At 47.3% G+C, this 15,588-nt stretch overlaps 3 protein-coding genes across 3 annotated transcripts; all 3 read right to left on the reverse strand.

The window, feature by feature from the left end:
• Positions 1-7,576: 7,576 nt before the first annotated feature.
• Positions 7,577-8,674, reverse strand: EI90DRAFT_3121987 (uncharacterized protein; the record flags this gene model as incomplete). The annotated part of the gene is made up of 1 exon (XM_039063455.1): positions 7,577-8,674. One exon carries the CDS (start codon positions 8,672-8,674, stop codon positions 7,577-7,579), a length of 1,098 nt encoding a protein of 365 aa, XP_038917635.1.
• Positions 8,675-12,491: 3,817 nt separating this feature from the next.
• Positions 12,492-13,534, reverse strand: EI90DRAFT_2916492 (uncharacterized protein; the record flags this gene model as incomplete). Its single annotated transcript, XM_039054587.1, has 2 exons — positions 12,492-12,783; positions 12,840-13,534. 2 exons carry the CDS (start codon positions 13,532-13,534, stop codon positions 12,492-12,494), a joined length of 987 nt encoding a protein of 328 aa, XP_038917636.1.
• A 392-nt stretch (positions 13,535-13,926) lies between these two features.
• On the reverse strand, positions 13,927-15,408 carry EI90DRAFT_588482 (uncharacterized protein). Its single transcript, XM_039067835.1, has 5 exons — positions 14,790-15,408; positions 14,612-14,731; positions 14,392-14,518; positions 14,052-14,333; positions 13,927-13,983 (listed from the first exon to the last, which is right to left on the reverse strand). Exons 1-4 carry the CDS (start codon positions 15,277-15,279, stop codon positions 14,231-14,233), a joined length of 840 nt encoding a protein of 279 aa, XP_038917637.1. The 5' UTR covers positions 15,280-15,408; the 3' UTR covers positions 13,927-13,983; positions 14,052-14,230.
• Positions 15,409-15,588: the final 180 nt, after the last annotated feature.

Consider the following 15,588-nt stretch of genomic DNA (forward strand, 5'->3'; position numbering starts at 1 on the left):
CTTGCTGTCGGCCGGCGACCCGGTCTCTCGTAGCCACGCTTACACCATGAACGAAATGGATTGATCTTATTGACTGATCGTCTTACGGAGAAACGCTTTCATTGGCAAAGATAACGCTAAACCAGGAAGTTGTATATCTTTGATGAATAGATGAAGTCGCTTGCGTTATATTTCATAAAGAACCGTTTTCTAGCTGCCCCCATTGTTCACGATTCTCAGTGTGGCTTACGCCCTCATCCGTGAATTTGCACACAGCCTATGAGCTGTAAGCTTGGTGTCTCATGGGGGAAAATCCTCCCGGCCTGCACGATTCGCAAGTGACAGGAGTCATATCCAACGTCCGCTCCAAATCCCCTGTCATGGCCACATAATAATAGGATCTGCATCAATTTCCTGAAACATACATCCGTCAATGAATCATGATTCCTTGGAAATCTGATTCACTCTTAAATTAATTGATATTTAATGGAGGTACGAGATTAAATTAGACTTGTGTGCGGTCGGACTAAACGCTCTCTTTCTGTTTTTCTTTCGCGCTTGGCACTTTCCCCGGTGATGCTTTATCTTATGTGCCGTACCCGCTGTCGGCCTTATGCATACTGTGCCTTCCGAGGTTACAGTCATGCCGATTCAGGTTTATTGCCACTGCATTCTTGGGTCAATTTCTTCAGATGAATCCTGTGCCTGTTTTTCATCCGCCCATGCTACAGGGCTCTAGCCCTCTTCTACCTCATCCTCTGCTGAAGACGTTTCCCTTGTTTCTCTTCCTTAGTCTCGTTCCTTTGGCCTGCATGCTGTTTTTTGTTGAAGTTTTTGCTTGTCTACCTTGCTTCATCAGCAAAAAATTGTTATGTTCCTGAGTGCTCCGGAGTATGGGGAGCACTGGGAGAATCAGGAGTAGATTGGCCGGTCCAGGAACAGCTCATTTCCTCTGGAGTTGGTCAGGTACTCCAGGGCACTCCCAGGAGGGCATGGAGCATTGCTTTGTGCACAAACATATCCAGTAAATACAATTTAATGCTTCAAAATGTATAGGGGTGAGAAGCTTCTGGGAGCTCCTGGAGCATTTGAAAATGAAAAGGAAAAAAAAAAGAGGGAACACTCCCCATGAATACCTCCTACCACAAGACTAACACAACAAGACTGTCAGGGCGTGGGAAATGTTACCGTGACTCGCCGTCGGCGACCGTTAAGGTCCGCTGCTTCGGTGTAACAGCCCGTCAAGGGCGGGGATGACAATCGCGGCGGAAGGGGTTTCGGCTTCAACGACTCATTTGTGAGCGTTGCGCCTCGTACTTGATGTGGCCCCGATATTTCAGGAGGCAGGAGGTGCAACTGGGTCAGACAGAGAGTGCAGGGGGTAACCCTAGTTGATTTTCGAACTAAAGTACGAGGTAGCGTACAACCGGTATTTAAGTATAACGGAATGAATAGAAATAAGTCGCCAGATCTCACGGAGATTGCGGGCGGGGTTAAGAAGGAACAAAAACAAACAAAGAGTGTGGGAGAAGGACGGCCGTGCACGGCCGTCAAGATAAACGAGCATGATAAGGAAAGACTCGTAGGCCCGTGACGGGCCGTGGAAACAGGTAGCGGTGACGGGGAAGGGTGACGGGCTTGTTCAGGCGGCGTCAGGCGGGCAGTGGGGTTGACGGGGTCGAAGCAGGGGAGGGAGAAGATGTGGGGAGTGATCACCTGACTGTGGGAATTGCCGGGTCGTGACAAAGACACTACTTAACATTTAGGTCAAACACTATACTATACATCAAGGACACTGAGACTCACCAATACACAGTCAAAATTTATGGCCTGATATATGATTAATCTGGCAACTTAATCACTTTCGGACTTGCAGAATATGGAGGAAGGGGAAATGGGGGAGAATGAGGGGGGAAATGAGGGGGGAAATGAGGGGGAGAATGAGGGGGGAATATAGAGGGAAATGAGGAAAATTTGAAAAATAGGGACTTCCAAAAAGTTGAAAAAAATAATTAGGGAAAAATCAAAAAAATTCAGGAACTGTAGTGCCTTTGAAGTGCTTTCAGGATATATAATTATTTGTGAAATTGAGGAAGAAATGATGGAGAAAAATGGAAAATACTTTTGGAGACCTGAGAAATAATGAGAACTGAATTGATGGGAAAGTCTGAAAATTGAATAGGAAAGTGAGGGGAAGCCTTGTAGCATTCACTGCGTTTAGGGGAAGATTATCCACGGTCGGATAGTACAGAAATATTACTAATATCCTCTGGTGTATCGCACACTTGATGATTGCAGAGCAAGCGCAGAATATTTCAGAAACTCCCACACACTTTGACAGAGGATAGCACAGTGATTGCACTGACCGGATTTAGTGGGGCAACGACCAGGTCTGGTAGTAAACGTGACTGAATATTTCATGGGATATTACAGACTCGGAATAAGAGCCCGAAACTGGGGCTTTTGGATCCGAACCGGATACAATTAGTATTAATATATTGGTATTAATTATTATTCGTGCGCCAGCTGCTTGCCCCTTTGCGCTTTCCTCATTGGATGTACAGAAGAACGGAGTGATGAACACGCCAAACAGTACTAGTACTACTAGTACCAGTCCTGAAGGAAACGACCTCAATGCCCCATCCACCTCGCCCTCCCCAATGAGCAGAACCAACTCCGCCCCTCAGCTGGACCTGTACGGACATGCAACCAGTACCGGGACATCTGGCACATATGCCCCCCTGGGCCCCCACGCTGCATTTTCCCCATCCCCATCGTCCATTCCATGGTCAGGATCAAGCCATTATGGACTAAACATGAGTGGGTGTTAACAGATGAATAATAGGGCAGAAAAGACCGCTAAAAATCTTTACCAAACACGTTTTAGGTATCCCAAGTGCTGCTCCGACTCTTGCAAATTATCATCAAAACAGTAGAGGACCTCCCTACAGCCAGAATCCTCCTGGTAAGTTGCCTGAAACCACTGAGAAACCAGCACTTACGTGATATGCTTCAGGTATGCCGACCCCCGCTATAATGCAACAGTATTCCATGAGCCAAAGTTTTGCGAGTCCTGGCACTCACTTCCAGGATGCAAGTCCGGTTAATAACCTTGCGCCATATGGACCCCCACCCACTCAGGAAGCTTTCGAAAAGTTGATAAATGATTTCGTCCAAAAGCAGGTAGACGAAAAAATGATAACTATGGCGCAACAATTAGAACAGTTATCGCAACAAGTGAACGAAAATACCACCAGCGCCACCACAAACAGTCATACTGAGCCAAGCAGCAGGAGAGGCCAGGCAAAGGACAAGTGGCCGGCGAACGGACGGGTGAGTCGCATATACCAGCTGAGGGGCCCAACTGATCCAGCGTTGGGTTCCAGGACCCAGTGCGAAAGGCACTACGTGACGTGATTGGCTGCAATATACGAAAGCCAAATGCTGAAGATCTTCCTTCACCTTTGCCAGAGGGTGCTCCCACACCATGCAGAGAAAATGGGGACCCCCTCCTGATCCCGAACTGGCAGTTGGGAGTTAAGGAAAAAATCAATCAACGAGTGATCAGCGAAACAGTTAGGTTCAGTATGAATGATTCAGTGCGTGAAAGTGACCCATACCCTTGCACAACTCCTGACACCCAGCACAGATGATAAAGGCCTACATTGATGAACGAAGGATTGATCAGAGTGATGTTCATAACGCAGCTGAGCAGTACTTCAATTCCCTCAAATTGAAGTGGAAAAGATCACAGACGGAAGCCGGTCGTCAAAGTCTGGCAAACTCGCAACAAAGAAACACGACTATGGCACGATTGAAAGCAGTATGCCGATCCTTGCCTGATGACTGGCAATATTAATGTTAATCAAGTTTGTCTCCAGAAAGCCGCCAGGAGACGTGAAGGCATAGGAGGGTTAGTGGGTAAAGTCAAAGCCACGGAGGACGAGATGGAGTCGGTTATACTTACTGACCATATGTCTTCCGACAACGACACGGAAGTCGAGACCCCAACCACCGAAGGCCTGAGGCATGAAAAAATCCTGGTCCGCAGACAAAACCTGTGGAGAAGCGCCAAGGTGAGTCATAACCCAAAACTTTGAAACTTACCAGGACACTAACTTATATACTAAGTTTGTGAAATTCCTTTATGCCTCGGATAAAAGTCGCAGGTTAGAGATGGAAGCGAGGGCATGCCTGAAGCGCAAGAGAATGCATGCCCAAAACACCCACAAACCTGCAAAACATGCAAATTACGATGGCAACACATTTTCACAGCGACTCCCAAGGCTGCCAATCCCAAGATCCCTAACGAGCCCGGTAATCAAGGCGGAAGTGGAGGAGAAGATGAGAATCACTGAAACCTTACCCTGGTGGGATGCTATGGATGTCGCGGATACGTTAGTGGATGGGCCAGATCTGGAAATCGTTCGACAACTTGAAGAGCAAGAACACCAGTCTGCTCCCGGTACTAGTGCTAGTACTACTACCGTTAGTTAAGTACACGCGCAACAAAACCGCTGTAAAATAACTCAAGCCTCAGCTATGTGCGGTGTGGGAATGCAAAAATAATGTGTCAGATGCTGGATAGTCAGAAGTGCGTGCCAGTGAGGTACATCGCATACAGGGCTGCTGCATGCCTCTGGGTTGAAAAGAGGTTGCTTGTTGCTTGGACAAAAGACTCTGGTGGCACAAACGGCGGGAGGTGGTCGAACATCGACATATTGAAGTGACAACATAAACAAACAACAACATATATTGGGCGACAAAATTTTGTTTTCCTCAGACTACATACTATTATGCTATATGCCTTCTCCATGCTAGAGGAAGTAAACATCATCAGCTATTCCGATCGTTAGAGCCCAAGTTTAGATATCGAACTTACGGGATCGATGGTGATGGTCACCCAGAGTTTGACACCACCCACCTCTACCTCCAGTCGCGCGAGATGGCTGATTATGCAGTCTAAGGCGATGATGGTCAATGCTCCACCATTCCACCACATTCCGGCATGCCATTGTTTGATATGAGCATTCTTTTCGCTGTTAAACGGGTTTTGAGTGAGGTGAAACACAAACAAAGTCCCAACATACAATGGTGTCCAAACCGTTGGGTTCTGAGGCTGATATGGAGCGAACCATTTGACGTACCCAAAGGATACTCTTTTACCGCTGAGACCTAAGTCCTCGTCAAATGATAAAACTTGAGTGAGCTCCCCGCAATAACGCTGGCCTGCAAGTTCCACCTCAACCAGCGAGCTTCGAGGATTCTTTGCTGACTGTGACGCAAGGTATCTTCTCGAATGAACTACAACATAATGGTGATTCCAGCAATGGGTTGGCAGTGGAATACTATTCGGTTCGGGGCTCGGCGCAGTGTACTGATGCAGCTTCAGAGTGGAATTTCGACGTTTGAGATGATTGATTATCGAGAGAGATTCGGAAATGGTTAGTTCAACCTTTCTCTTTGGAGCAGGGCCCAACAAGACCATTTGTAGCGGTACTTCCTCTGATGTCTGGAGTGGGTCAAATGTGACAGGGCTGGCAGTCTAGCGAACCTTACCATCTATCCTCTTATCTTCAAGCTCCCTTGCTAACGCTTGCACAGTGCCTCGATCATCGCGGCTCGCATTCATCAATAACATCGCAGCTGAACTCTCAACCGCATTGGATGACCGGGATGCCTCGTTGAGCTGAAGGGATTTCATCAGCTTGGTTGTGACCAGCAAGGATATGTATATATCAGGACATACTATCTGTGACACCTGGTTTGCACGGTGAAACTCACGAAAGAAGGAGACCTCCAATTGTCCACATCCATGGTTATTGGACTTGTAACTTTTGAGGACTTTATTGAGACGCTCGAAGAGGAACGTCCAGAAACCGTATACAGGACCAAAGTCGCGGATGAACTCGGCTGTGTGAACGGCATAGTGATGATTGGGTTTAATCATATCAGGACCGAAAATCTATTGTATAAAGTGGGATCCAGTATTCCAATTTCACGGGTAATTACTTACCTCCAGAACGCCTTTGAGGTAACCCAGCATATATCTTTCGCCTTCAATTATCTGCGCCTCCGTAATTCTGCGAGACAACCAACACTTGAGAGCCATTGTGAGATTGGAAAAGTTCGCTGGCTCATCAGGATGTAGATTTGAGGGCAAATCGCCTGTAGCAACAGTAGAGGATTTCTTATTTGTGCGTCCACGCGATTTTCCCGACTTTGTAGAGGTTGCAGTTGTACGTGAGGCAACCTCATGTGATGAAGGCCCTTGGTGGGGTTGAGTATTGGCAGACTAATGTTGGAGTTTATACTAGTACTCCGTTCAAAAATTCAAGTTCATGACATACCAATGACTCTTGTGCCATTTCCTTCAGTAATTTAGCTTGCTTGCGTCTCTCCTTGGCATCCTTCTTCTCCTGAGCCTTCTTGGCAAGACGATTATTAATTGAATGCACACAGGCTTCTCGTGCACAATCTGCATCCTGTGATAGATGTGTGTCCCATATCAAAGGGACCTAGTTGAAAGATTAGCGGAGAGAGATCGCCAAGGGATATACTAGAAACACACTGTAACTGGTCCAAAAACCGTCGCCATGAGCAACCACTGATCAGCAGTCAGCGAGCCTCCTGCTGGCTCCCCAACAGCAGTTGGAAGTGTAGCCATGTGTCCTGGAACCGTGAACTGAGATACATCAGTACCTAACCCGAATCTGTGACACACTGAAAAGGATGGATCATACTTTTGAAAGCAGGGCGTGAAGTTGGATGAGCTCATGTTTAGGCCGGATGATATTTTGAGTGATCCACATATGATAGAAATGGTTTTTACTAAGACCTAGATTATATACCGTCAGTGTGAAGGTTGCACCATGGCTTTCTTGCATTGTACCAAGAATAAGGTTATGCATCGGATCGACTACTATCATCCTGCACAAGTCGAAATATGGGAGATGTGACAACTCTGACCACTGGTTAGAGTGTTGTGTGGCATGTTTCTCCTTCAAAGTTCTCGTTGGGAGATCTTGGTATATCTCTCCCATTCTGCGATGCTCTTCATTAGAACGATGCCGGAAACCTAAGACAACATTTCAGGTATAGAGATGGGACAGACGACATCACATACCTCCAACACGAAGAGCCTCTAACTCATTCTTTTGAGACAGCGTCACCCAGCAGCGAGTGCAGAACATAGTGTGGCTATGGGAGCCAAACCCTCCAAGCTTATGTGCCGCAGGTGCGTCACAAACAACACACAGCAGCACAGCACGGACACACCTGCCTTGAGGACACTTGCGGGTCTCAACCATAATTCATTTCTCCCACAGGTGGAGAAGATCGTTGATTAGTGGTCTCATGTACCGTTGGACCTGATTGGGGCTTGGTTCCTTGGGGCCGGGGATGATACCCACAAGGAAAAGATTGGATGTTTTATACCTGTTGGACCCTTAGAGATACATCCGAAGCGATTGAAATTGAGACTTACTTGACATGAGGGGGGAGATTCGCTACACATAGCGAAATTGGCCCTGATGAATGCGATGCAGACTGCTGAGATCGACGATACGAGAACCTAAGATGTTTGTTTTGGTCCAACTCAACCGTGATGAAAGGGGAATACTTGCCAGTCAGTACCAAGTGTGAGACCAATACGGAGCTCTCCATTAGGACCCATCTCATGATCTTCAGGTTCATTGCGAAAGAAAGGGGACCCATCATGGCCCAGAATTGAGTGGGCAACACGGCCATCGAAGATATCTTGATATATACCCAGCTCCGGATGCCGGTCAGGTAATGTACGCCACCGATCAAGGAGATCCTCCATCCCAGGTTCCTGCAATAACTCACGAAGCTGTTCGCTGACGGATTTGAAGGCAAAGCGGATTTTTGGCTCACGTCCCTTTGCGCTCCTCTCTTTCGTGTGTGTATTTTCATCATTTTCGAACAGGGGGATAGTCCTGTTGTTATGCTCACATTTGGTACAAAGTGCCGGTGTAGTTTCAAGCTCAGGGTAGACTTCCTGGCATGCAGGACATATTGGGAGAACTTGAAAGGAAGGTTCAACAGACATGTGCGAGTGGACAGTCGTTAAGGTCGTGGCGGAGACTGTAGATGGATCCAGATGAAAGTTTGCAGCGCTGAGGATAAGTTGAACTATGGACAAAATGGCCCCTATGATTCGGAATGGGACATGGTGGTAGGAATGGAGCCAGATGGCCAAAAGGTAGAGAATTCGAATGGGTGCTAAATAATGAGTTGTGGAATAGGATGTCCGGGGCCATGTGTCAGCATGGGATGAGAAAGGGTCTGGGGAATTCTCATCCACACCACCCGACCAAGAGATAGAGTGGATCAAAGGTATGGGAGAAGGGACGGTAGAAGACCCAGCCTGAAGGGTGGCCTCGTCTAGAGGTGCAGATCCAGAATCGATGTCAACGCCACTGGAAGTAGACTCCTTGTCGCTGGGTGTTTGGAACCCATCGTCATCTTCGGCCGAGTCATCATTGCCAGGCTGTATGGCCTCGAATTCCAGAGATAAGTTATCGTTGTGGTCATTCACAAATCCGGGTAAGGGCGGCACCAGAAATACATCTGGCTCTGAATTGTTAGATTCAGGTTGCTGGGGAAATAAGCCACTTCCGAACTCGTTGAACATCATTTCGGTATCATCAGTATTTGAGCCAGAAGCTGACATCGGTGGGCCAGTTGTCATCGGCGAGTCAGCCGTCATCAGTGAGCCAGATGCAGACACTGTTAAGACATCCGAGTAGCGTTGATGGCTAATCTTTCGCCTTTCAGCATTCAGATGGTCATTCCACGTCTTGACGTGGAGCACCTTGCCCTCGATCCCACATCTGCTGCAGTGACACCGCTAAAGTTTTGAAACTTACATATATCAGATTCTTCAGCACAAAATAGCCAGCTACCTTACTTATGGGCATTACAGACTTGTGCCCATGGGTTGCTTAGTCGTGTGAGTGAGATCTGTCGACAGTGAAGACGTGGGGGGAGATCGATTGTGGAGATGAAGGGGCTCGGCAGTATCCGAAAACCATTTCGATGTGACAAGCATTTCTCGAAGTTTTGGCATCAATTCAGAGCTGATGTGGTCCTTACCTACATGTAATGTATGCCTTGACGGTTCCAAGATGATCAAATTATGTCTCCGATACATTTGCATCAAATTCCAAAGTGCGACAAGCACTTCAGTCGGTGTTGAAGAACGTACATCCAAAAATTCTATGAACTAATGTGCTCGAGATGGACCAGGTAGAGATGCGCGAGCACTTGAAAACATCGCCTCAAACTTTAAACTAAGGCTCATCCCCTTGATGAATGCTCCAGCATCGCTCAGTACATCATGCTTGGGATCCAGACATGCCATGCGCGAGCCCAATAGCATCATTTCGAGATTGTCCCACGGGCCTGAGGGATCTGAGACAGGGACGTGCTGGTCCCTAGGGAGGTCGACTTGAAGGCGGTAGGCAGGGTTAGTCTGCACGGCTGTAAGGTACTTGGTAAGATAGTCTCGGAGAGCTTGAATCAAGCCGTCCATCTGGAAATGGGGACAGTTTTACATCAGCGCCATGTCAGCATGACCCAATATATTTGTATACTGACCAGTATGTTGTAAGATATAGTTGCCCAACCTCCGATGGGGTACCCGCCATATTCAGAACTTTCGCGTGCCATACGGAGTCCAATTGCACGCGGAACGACCTCAAAATTGACCATCTCCTTGTGAGACCCAGCACCGTCGTTTGCTAAGATCCACCAACCCTCAGAAACCCACAAAGGCGCATCCACCTCTGAGGTACCTTGCCAGCGCTGATGAACTAATTCCGGACTCATGCGTTGACTGATGTGTAGAACACCATCACAAAGAGGCAGCGGCTCAAAGAAAGATTTGAAGTGGACTGCAAAGATGGGCTTCGGTGCCTACAACAAACTACTTCATTCCTTCGAACTCGAGAACAATATTAATCCATCGACGTACCTGAGGATAGAGGAATTTCGTCTTGCATGATTTTATGACAATACTATCTTTCAGGCACTGTCCGGTAGACTGACAGATACTGAGAACATCTCGTTTCCAGCCCACTGGGAGATCGGCACATGAGCATCCATCTCCCTTGAAGTTATGAAGATTAAAACCAACGTTAAATCCATAATACTTACTATCTTTCGTGTGCTTACCAGATGTCCATTGTATTGATATTCAGATATGCTAACCCCTTCCCTATCATGGAATGATCTGTTCGTGGCAAGTATGGAGTGCTGCAGCAGTATCCATCAGCATGAGTTACCGACACGCATCAACAACATCACTAGTGCGCACAATAAGGTTGTTTGGTTTTGAAAGAGAGTCATTTGCACGATGAAACAGTGTTGATCGTCCTCCTGTCATCGACGAGCCTCGTCAAATGTCAAATGTAGACTCAGTCGAAGAAATCCTCTGAATAAAAGGGACTTGTGAACAAGACAAGTCGACATCAACTAATTTCGCCATAAAGCGGCAGCGCTTGGTCCAGGATAGGGCAGGAATACTGCAGAAACGACGGAACAGAACAGAGATATGGCAGGCACGTGCACAGCTCTGTTATATCCAGGCAAATACTCAGCTGTGATTTTGCACGTCTCGTAAGTTGAACCCGCACCTGCTCAGGGGCCTGGGATTTCTCAGGGGACAGCTCAGGATAATACTGATTCTGCATTATTTAGCACGGGAATTGTACACAGGATAATTTTACTCTAAACGCAGTGAATGTGTTCTTGATCCTGTTGCATGTGACTGGTTATTTGTATTGAGTTGATCGAATTGGATTAAACTAATTGATATTTGAATTGTATGTAATCCAAAAGGGGTTATCTTCTAACATTCGCATCCACAGCTGGGTCGAGTTTGCCTCCCCACCGACAAGCCGAAACAGAAATGCCACATTCACTGACACTGATTGACCTTTCGATTGGACATGCCAATAGTTTGTGAGTATTTGTCACCTCGAAGCCCCGGCTTTTTGTTTTTCCACGTTTCCTTCTCTGCATGGGCAGTGGCTAGCACTGTAAATTTGTGGACTTTGGATTCATGCATCACGCCGCCAGTATAAATACAGTCATTTTCCTCTGAAATGCACACACCTCTGATGTACACACTGGCAATTTCTCAACCACAACTGGGCCATTTCACTCCATTTTTTTTGCATAACATTCCACTAGATAATGCCTTCACAGATGCTGAATATTAACTACATTGGCTTCATGGTTATTTCAGGAAACACTGAAATATGCATTTTTAGCAAATTAACAATTCAATTGATCCATGATACAGTGTACTTGAGCCCCACTTGTGGCATTGTTGAAGAAGGACAGGAGAACAAGTGCCAATGGGAGTGGATAAATACTTTTTTGAGCATATTTGATCTGAAATGGGCACTACATGCAGCATAAAGTCACAGCAACCATAGTGCAGCATATAAAAACAGAAAGTGGGTCATGGAAGCACAATAACAAGATGTGGGGCCCAATTCAGTGTGTACAGTGGTTCCATATGCCTGATCAATAATTAGCAATGATAGCACACATCAGCAACTTGGGCAATGGCCTTTTCCACACCTGTGCACTTCAGAGGTCATGCCTCAAAATCATCCCCCTTGGAAGATTCATTATAACGCCATGGAAACTCCATATTTTCTTCCCAAAATTTGCCTGCACAGAGATGAGATGACGGTCTTTCCCTGAGTAATTTTTATTAATTTTTTATACATACGAAATTCTTATCTAGGTGCTAAGCCTGAAAAGTGTGCATTTCGGAAGCAAATGACTGTAGTCAGTTTTCGAAAAGATGTCAATTGCATGACTTTGCATGTGTGTATACATATGAAGGATATTGGGTGGCTGAAGATCGAGTGACATGGGAAACGGTCGTGTGCAGACGACCAACTGTGATGTATCAACACGAGGACAAACAATGTTGATAGAGTACGAGGACATTGGACAAATCGAAAACTGATCATGCAGGGAAAGAGGAAAAGTAAACCAGACAACACTACATCACAAGAAAGAGGAAGTTGATGGTGGACGACAAAAGCGTCAAAATGTAGGCAACTGGTCATCAGGGCCACTGGGACGGAGGTTGCAAAGGAGTTGGTGGGTACCGGTGGCAGGTGCGCGCGCGGTACGACAATGAGCAAGTAGGAAAAAAGAAACAAATACCAGGAGAGACGAGCAGCAGCTGTGCACGTACTGATATGGCAGTGGGATAATTGCACCCACTAGTACGGTCGGGCATGGCGGCTTATGATGCTACTAGCACATGAACAGTACGGCGGATCAAGCAGTGGGTGTAATAATGCGCAAGGGAGAGAGAACTCGGGTGTTGATAGCACATGTGAGTGCCGCGTTAGCTCGTTGCAGAAATTGAGTGGGTCGTGCAGAACCAGCAATTTTGGGCCTTCGTCGGATTGGAACGTTTGCAGGGTGGGCCAATAGCAAACGAGATAGGGAGTTTTTTGTTACTCCCACCATTCCTCGTATAGCAATTCCCGTTTCAGCGTCTTCCTCTCCTCGCGTGGCGCAAAATAACAATTTTCATCCCTTGGCCTCGATCTCCTACACTCCTCGATATAATCAGAGAAATACATTGTGCGACCAAAATCAACCATGCGGAACGAAGGGTGTTTCAGACTGCGACGCCATGGCGGGAGTGTAAGCGGTCCAGGTTGGACTACAATGTTACGAACATGAGCAGAACCGTGCTTATAGTTCTCGAGGTGCATTCGGTATAAAAGAGACATGCATTCGTCCCTATTGATTACTTGTCAACATCGTTCTTAACTCGGACGGGTGGGATAGAGATTCACCGATCATCCTCAGGCATCTCGTCTGGATCAATCTGTTCCCCACAGTGCTCCATCAAGAGAATAGGGCTCAGTCCTTCGATGAACGCTTTCGTGCTTTCCCTGGATTCTTCATCGAGATCCTTCTCTTCCTCAGCATAGTACTCTGGGTCGTAGGTGGCCTTATAGTAACCGAAGAATTTCGGAGCCACGGGACCAACAGGGACAGGGTCCCTGAATTCAGGCGTAAGGAGATTATATCCATTCCACTCTTCGAACATGTGGCTAGGGAGCGAAGCGTATACACTCGCTTCATTCTCAAGAAGCTCCCGTGCCTCACAGGACCTATCATGTGCCATTTTGCAAGCAACGGAAACTTCTCCAGTGGGAGTTCGAGCAGAAAGTGGACGGGGTAATCTGAGTGGAACGAGGTAGACGTCAGAATGGCTCCCACTTCCCAGCTTATAGCTAAGAGAGAGGCGCAGCTCCGCCACGCGCAACGTTTGTGCCAAGGAAGACGATCGTTTCTTGGGATCGTCTGTCGGAGAGGGCAGAACTCGTCTGAATTTGACTGGCTTATCAAGTATAGAAGAGTACTCATCAGCGACAGGCGCATGATCTGACGAGTGGTAACGAATGATGCCTCCAGCCGCATCTTTCACAATTAGTATATCGGGAAAGAATTCTGGTGGGATTTCTTCCTCCAGGGAAGGTGGCATATTAGGAGGTTTGATCAGCAATGGACTCCCTTTGCTTGTGACTGCTGGATCTGTGTCGCTCTCCTCGCTCTTTTCATCTGCGGCGGTTGGGATGTTGTCTGTATTGGCATGTAGTGACTCGTCGGGTTTGGCATGAGATCGAATTGTTTCATTCATTCCAGTTGCCGGTGTGTTTTCCAGTAGGACAGTTTTCGGAAGACCCCTTAGCTGCGGCTCAAGGGCATTCACTGGGGGCGTGGCTACAGGAGTGTCATCAACGTTCGGACCATCGCCAACGCCTGGACCATCGCCAACGCCTGGACCGTCACCAACGTTTGGATCGTCACCGGCATTTGAATCGTCACCAACGTTCGAATCATTACTTCCGATCGGATCTTCACCATCGTTCGGATCGCCATCAATACTCGAATCATGATCACCGTTCGAGTCGTCACTTCCCGCTTTCGGGTCTGTATAAGGAAGAGACATTCCGGTTGGTGTGAAACTCTAACAGAGCTAGAGAAGACGTTGAACGGACCTGGGTCATCCAATCCTCTTACCCTATTTCCGTTCGCATCCGCAAACCAAACCTTCCCATTCTTATCGAACTCGGCAAAGATAGGTTCAGCAGTGTCCTTCCCACATACTCCACAGCCGGGAAAGCCTTTCCCATCGCAAGTCTTACATTGCGAATTTATCACATAAAACGTTTCCCCGTCAGAAAAATGAAGGATTTTGGTCCCGAATACTCCTGTGAGCGAACCGTCCTGCACGCACGGGTTGAGAAGGTCCCGGTAATATTGATCTCGGAGAATTCGTCCTGGACAGACAAACGGACATAAATCAGTGGACAGTCTTCAATTAGAGGCGAATTTTACCTGCGTTGCATGAAGGCTATACTGAATATGCACAGCATATTGGGATCAGCGAACCATGCCGTCGATTTTCCTTTTCTGTCTTCAATGAACTTCGGTTTTCGTGTATTGTAGCGGACAACATAGACAACTGGAGGAGGATTAACAGTGCAGTCGGGACAACGGAGCGTCCCGACGTTCCAACACGTAACGCAGTCACGTCTGGCAAGGAAATAAGCCTCACTGATGTCTTTGAAAACGAGAAGCTTCGGCCCATCATCTATAGAAATCTTCCCCTTCTTTACAGCCTCCTGGATGAGTTGGCCCCGACCCGGTGGCCAGTCCTTGTTAAATCCCTTTTCGACTTAGGAATGAAATGGATATGAATGTGAGCCCCGATCAACATCGATACATATACGTACGAAGTTTCCTGAACGCATCTCTGTTAGAGAGTAACCTAGTTTTCTCCTCGTTGTCGGAGTCAACGTCGATAAGGGCCGTATGGCACTTGAACTCATCATCGTCACTATCATAATCCGATCCCGGATCGATGACTCCGAAACCATATTTCCTACTCTCCGCATTCATTCGCTTAGGAAGTTTGAGAAGGGGCCAAGGTTTCCTTTTTCTTGGGGGAGGCTCCCTCTTGTGCTCGTCATCATTGTAGCCCGAGTCTTTGGATTCTCGTACCATACTTCGCGACCAGATTGTCAAGCATTCAACCCCGTCAAATGCAGCTCCAGGCAGGATCCCTTCAATACGAGCAATCCAAAAAAAGTCATCAAGACTATGGCCCCAGATCAATTGATTAGGCGGTCGTTGGCCACAGGGAACTCCTTTCGTCTTATCCAGGGGCGGACTACCATGATCGCGAAGCCACTTCAATCGGACATTACGCTTGGATTCTCGCATCCGAGAGAGTCTTCACTGGGAAGACTAAACACGAGGGGCAGATGGACCAGATCTGGTGATTGAGTGGTAGCAGCTGAAAACTCGAGACTAAACCTGATAACGCCCCTCAGTGTCTGTCACTTGACCATTTGACCAGGTGATCTGATAGTGTCAAGTCCAACCCTGGGTTGAACGGTCGTTGTGACAACTGTGATGTGTCAATACAAAGGTGATGGAGTACAAAGGCATTAGACAACTCGAAAACCGATGCAGGTAGCGAAAGAGGAAAGCGGAAAGCAACCATGGCACGAACAAGAGAGGAAGCGGATC

Source organism: Cantharellus anzutake (genome assembly GCF_015039405.1).
Source record: "Cantharellus anzutake strain C23 chromosome Unknown EI90scaffold_17, whole genome shotgun sequence".
Classification (NCBI taxonomy): domain Eukaryota; kingdom Fungi; phylum Basidiomycota; class Agaricomycetes; order Cantharellales; family Hydnaceae; genus Cantharellus; species Cantharellus anzutake.

What these genes read in the sequence shown, in the direction of transcription:
- EI90DRAFT_588482 (XM_039067835.1), bottom strand. Translation starts at nt 15,279, where the DNA reads ATGCGAGAATCCAAGCGTAATGTCCGATTGAAGTGGCTTCGCGATCAT. An exon ending in AGATGCGTTCAGGAAACTTC is followed by an intron (nt 14,732 to 14,789) that starts GTACGTATATGT and finishes TTCATTCCTAAG; the next exon opens with TCGAAAAGGGATTTAACAAG. An exon ending in TCTCGTTTTCAAAGACATCA is followed by an intron (nt 14,519 to 14,611) that starts GTGAGGCTTATT and finishes ATCCTCCTCCAG; the next exon opens with TTGTCTATGTTGTCCGCTAC.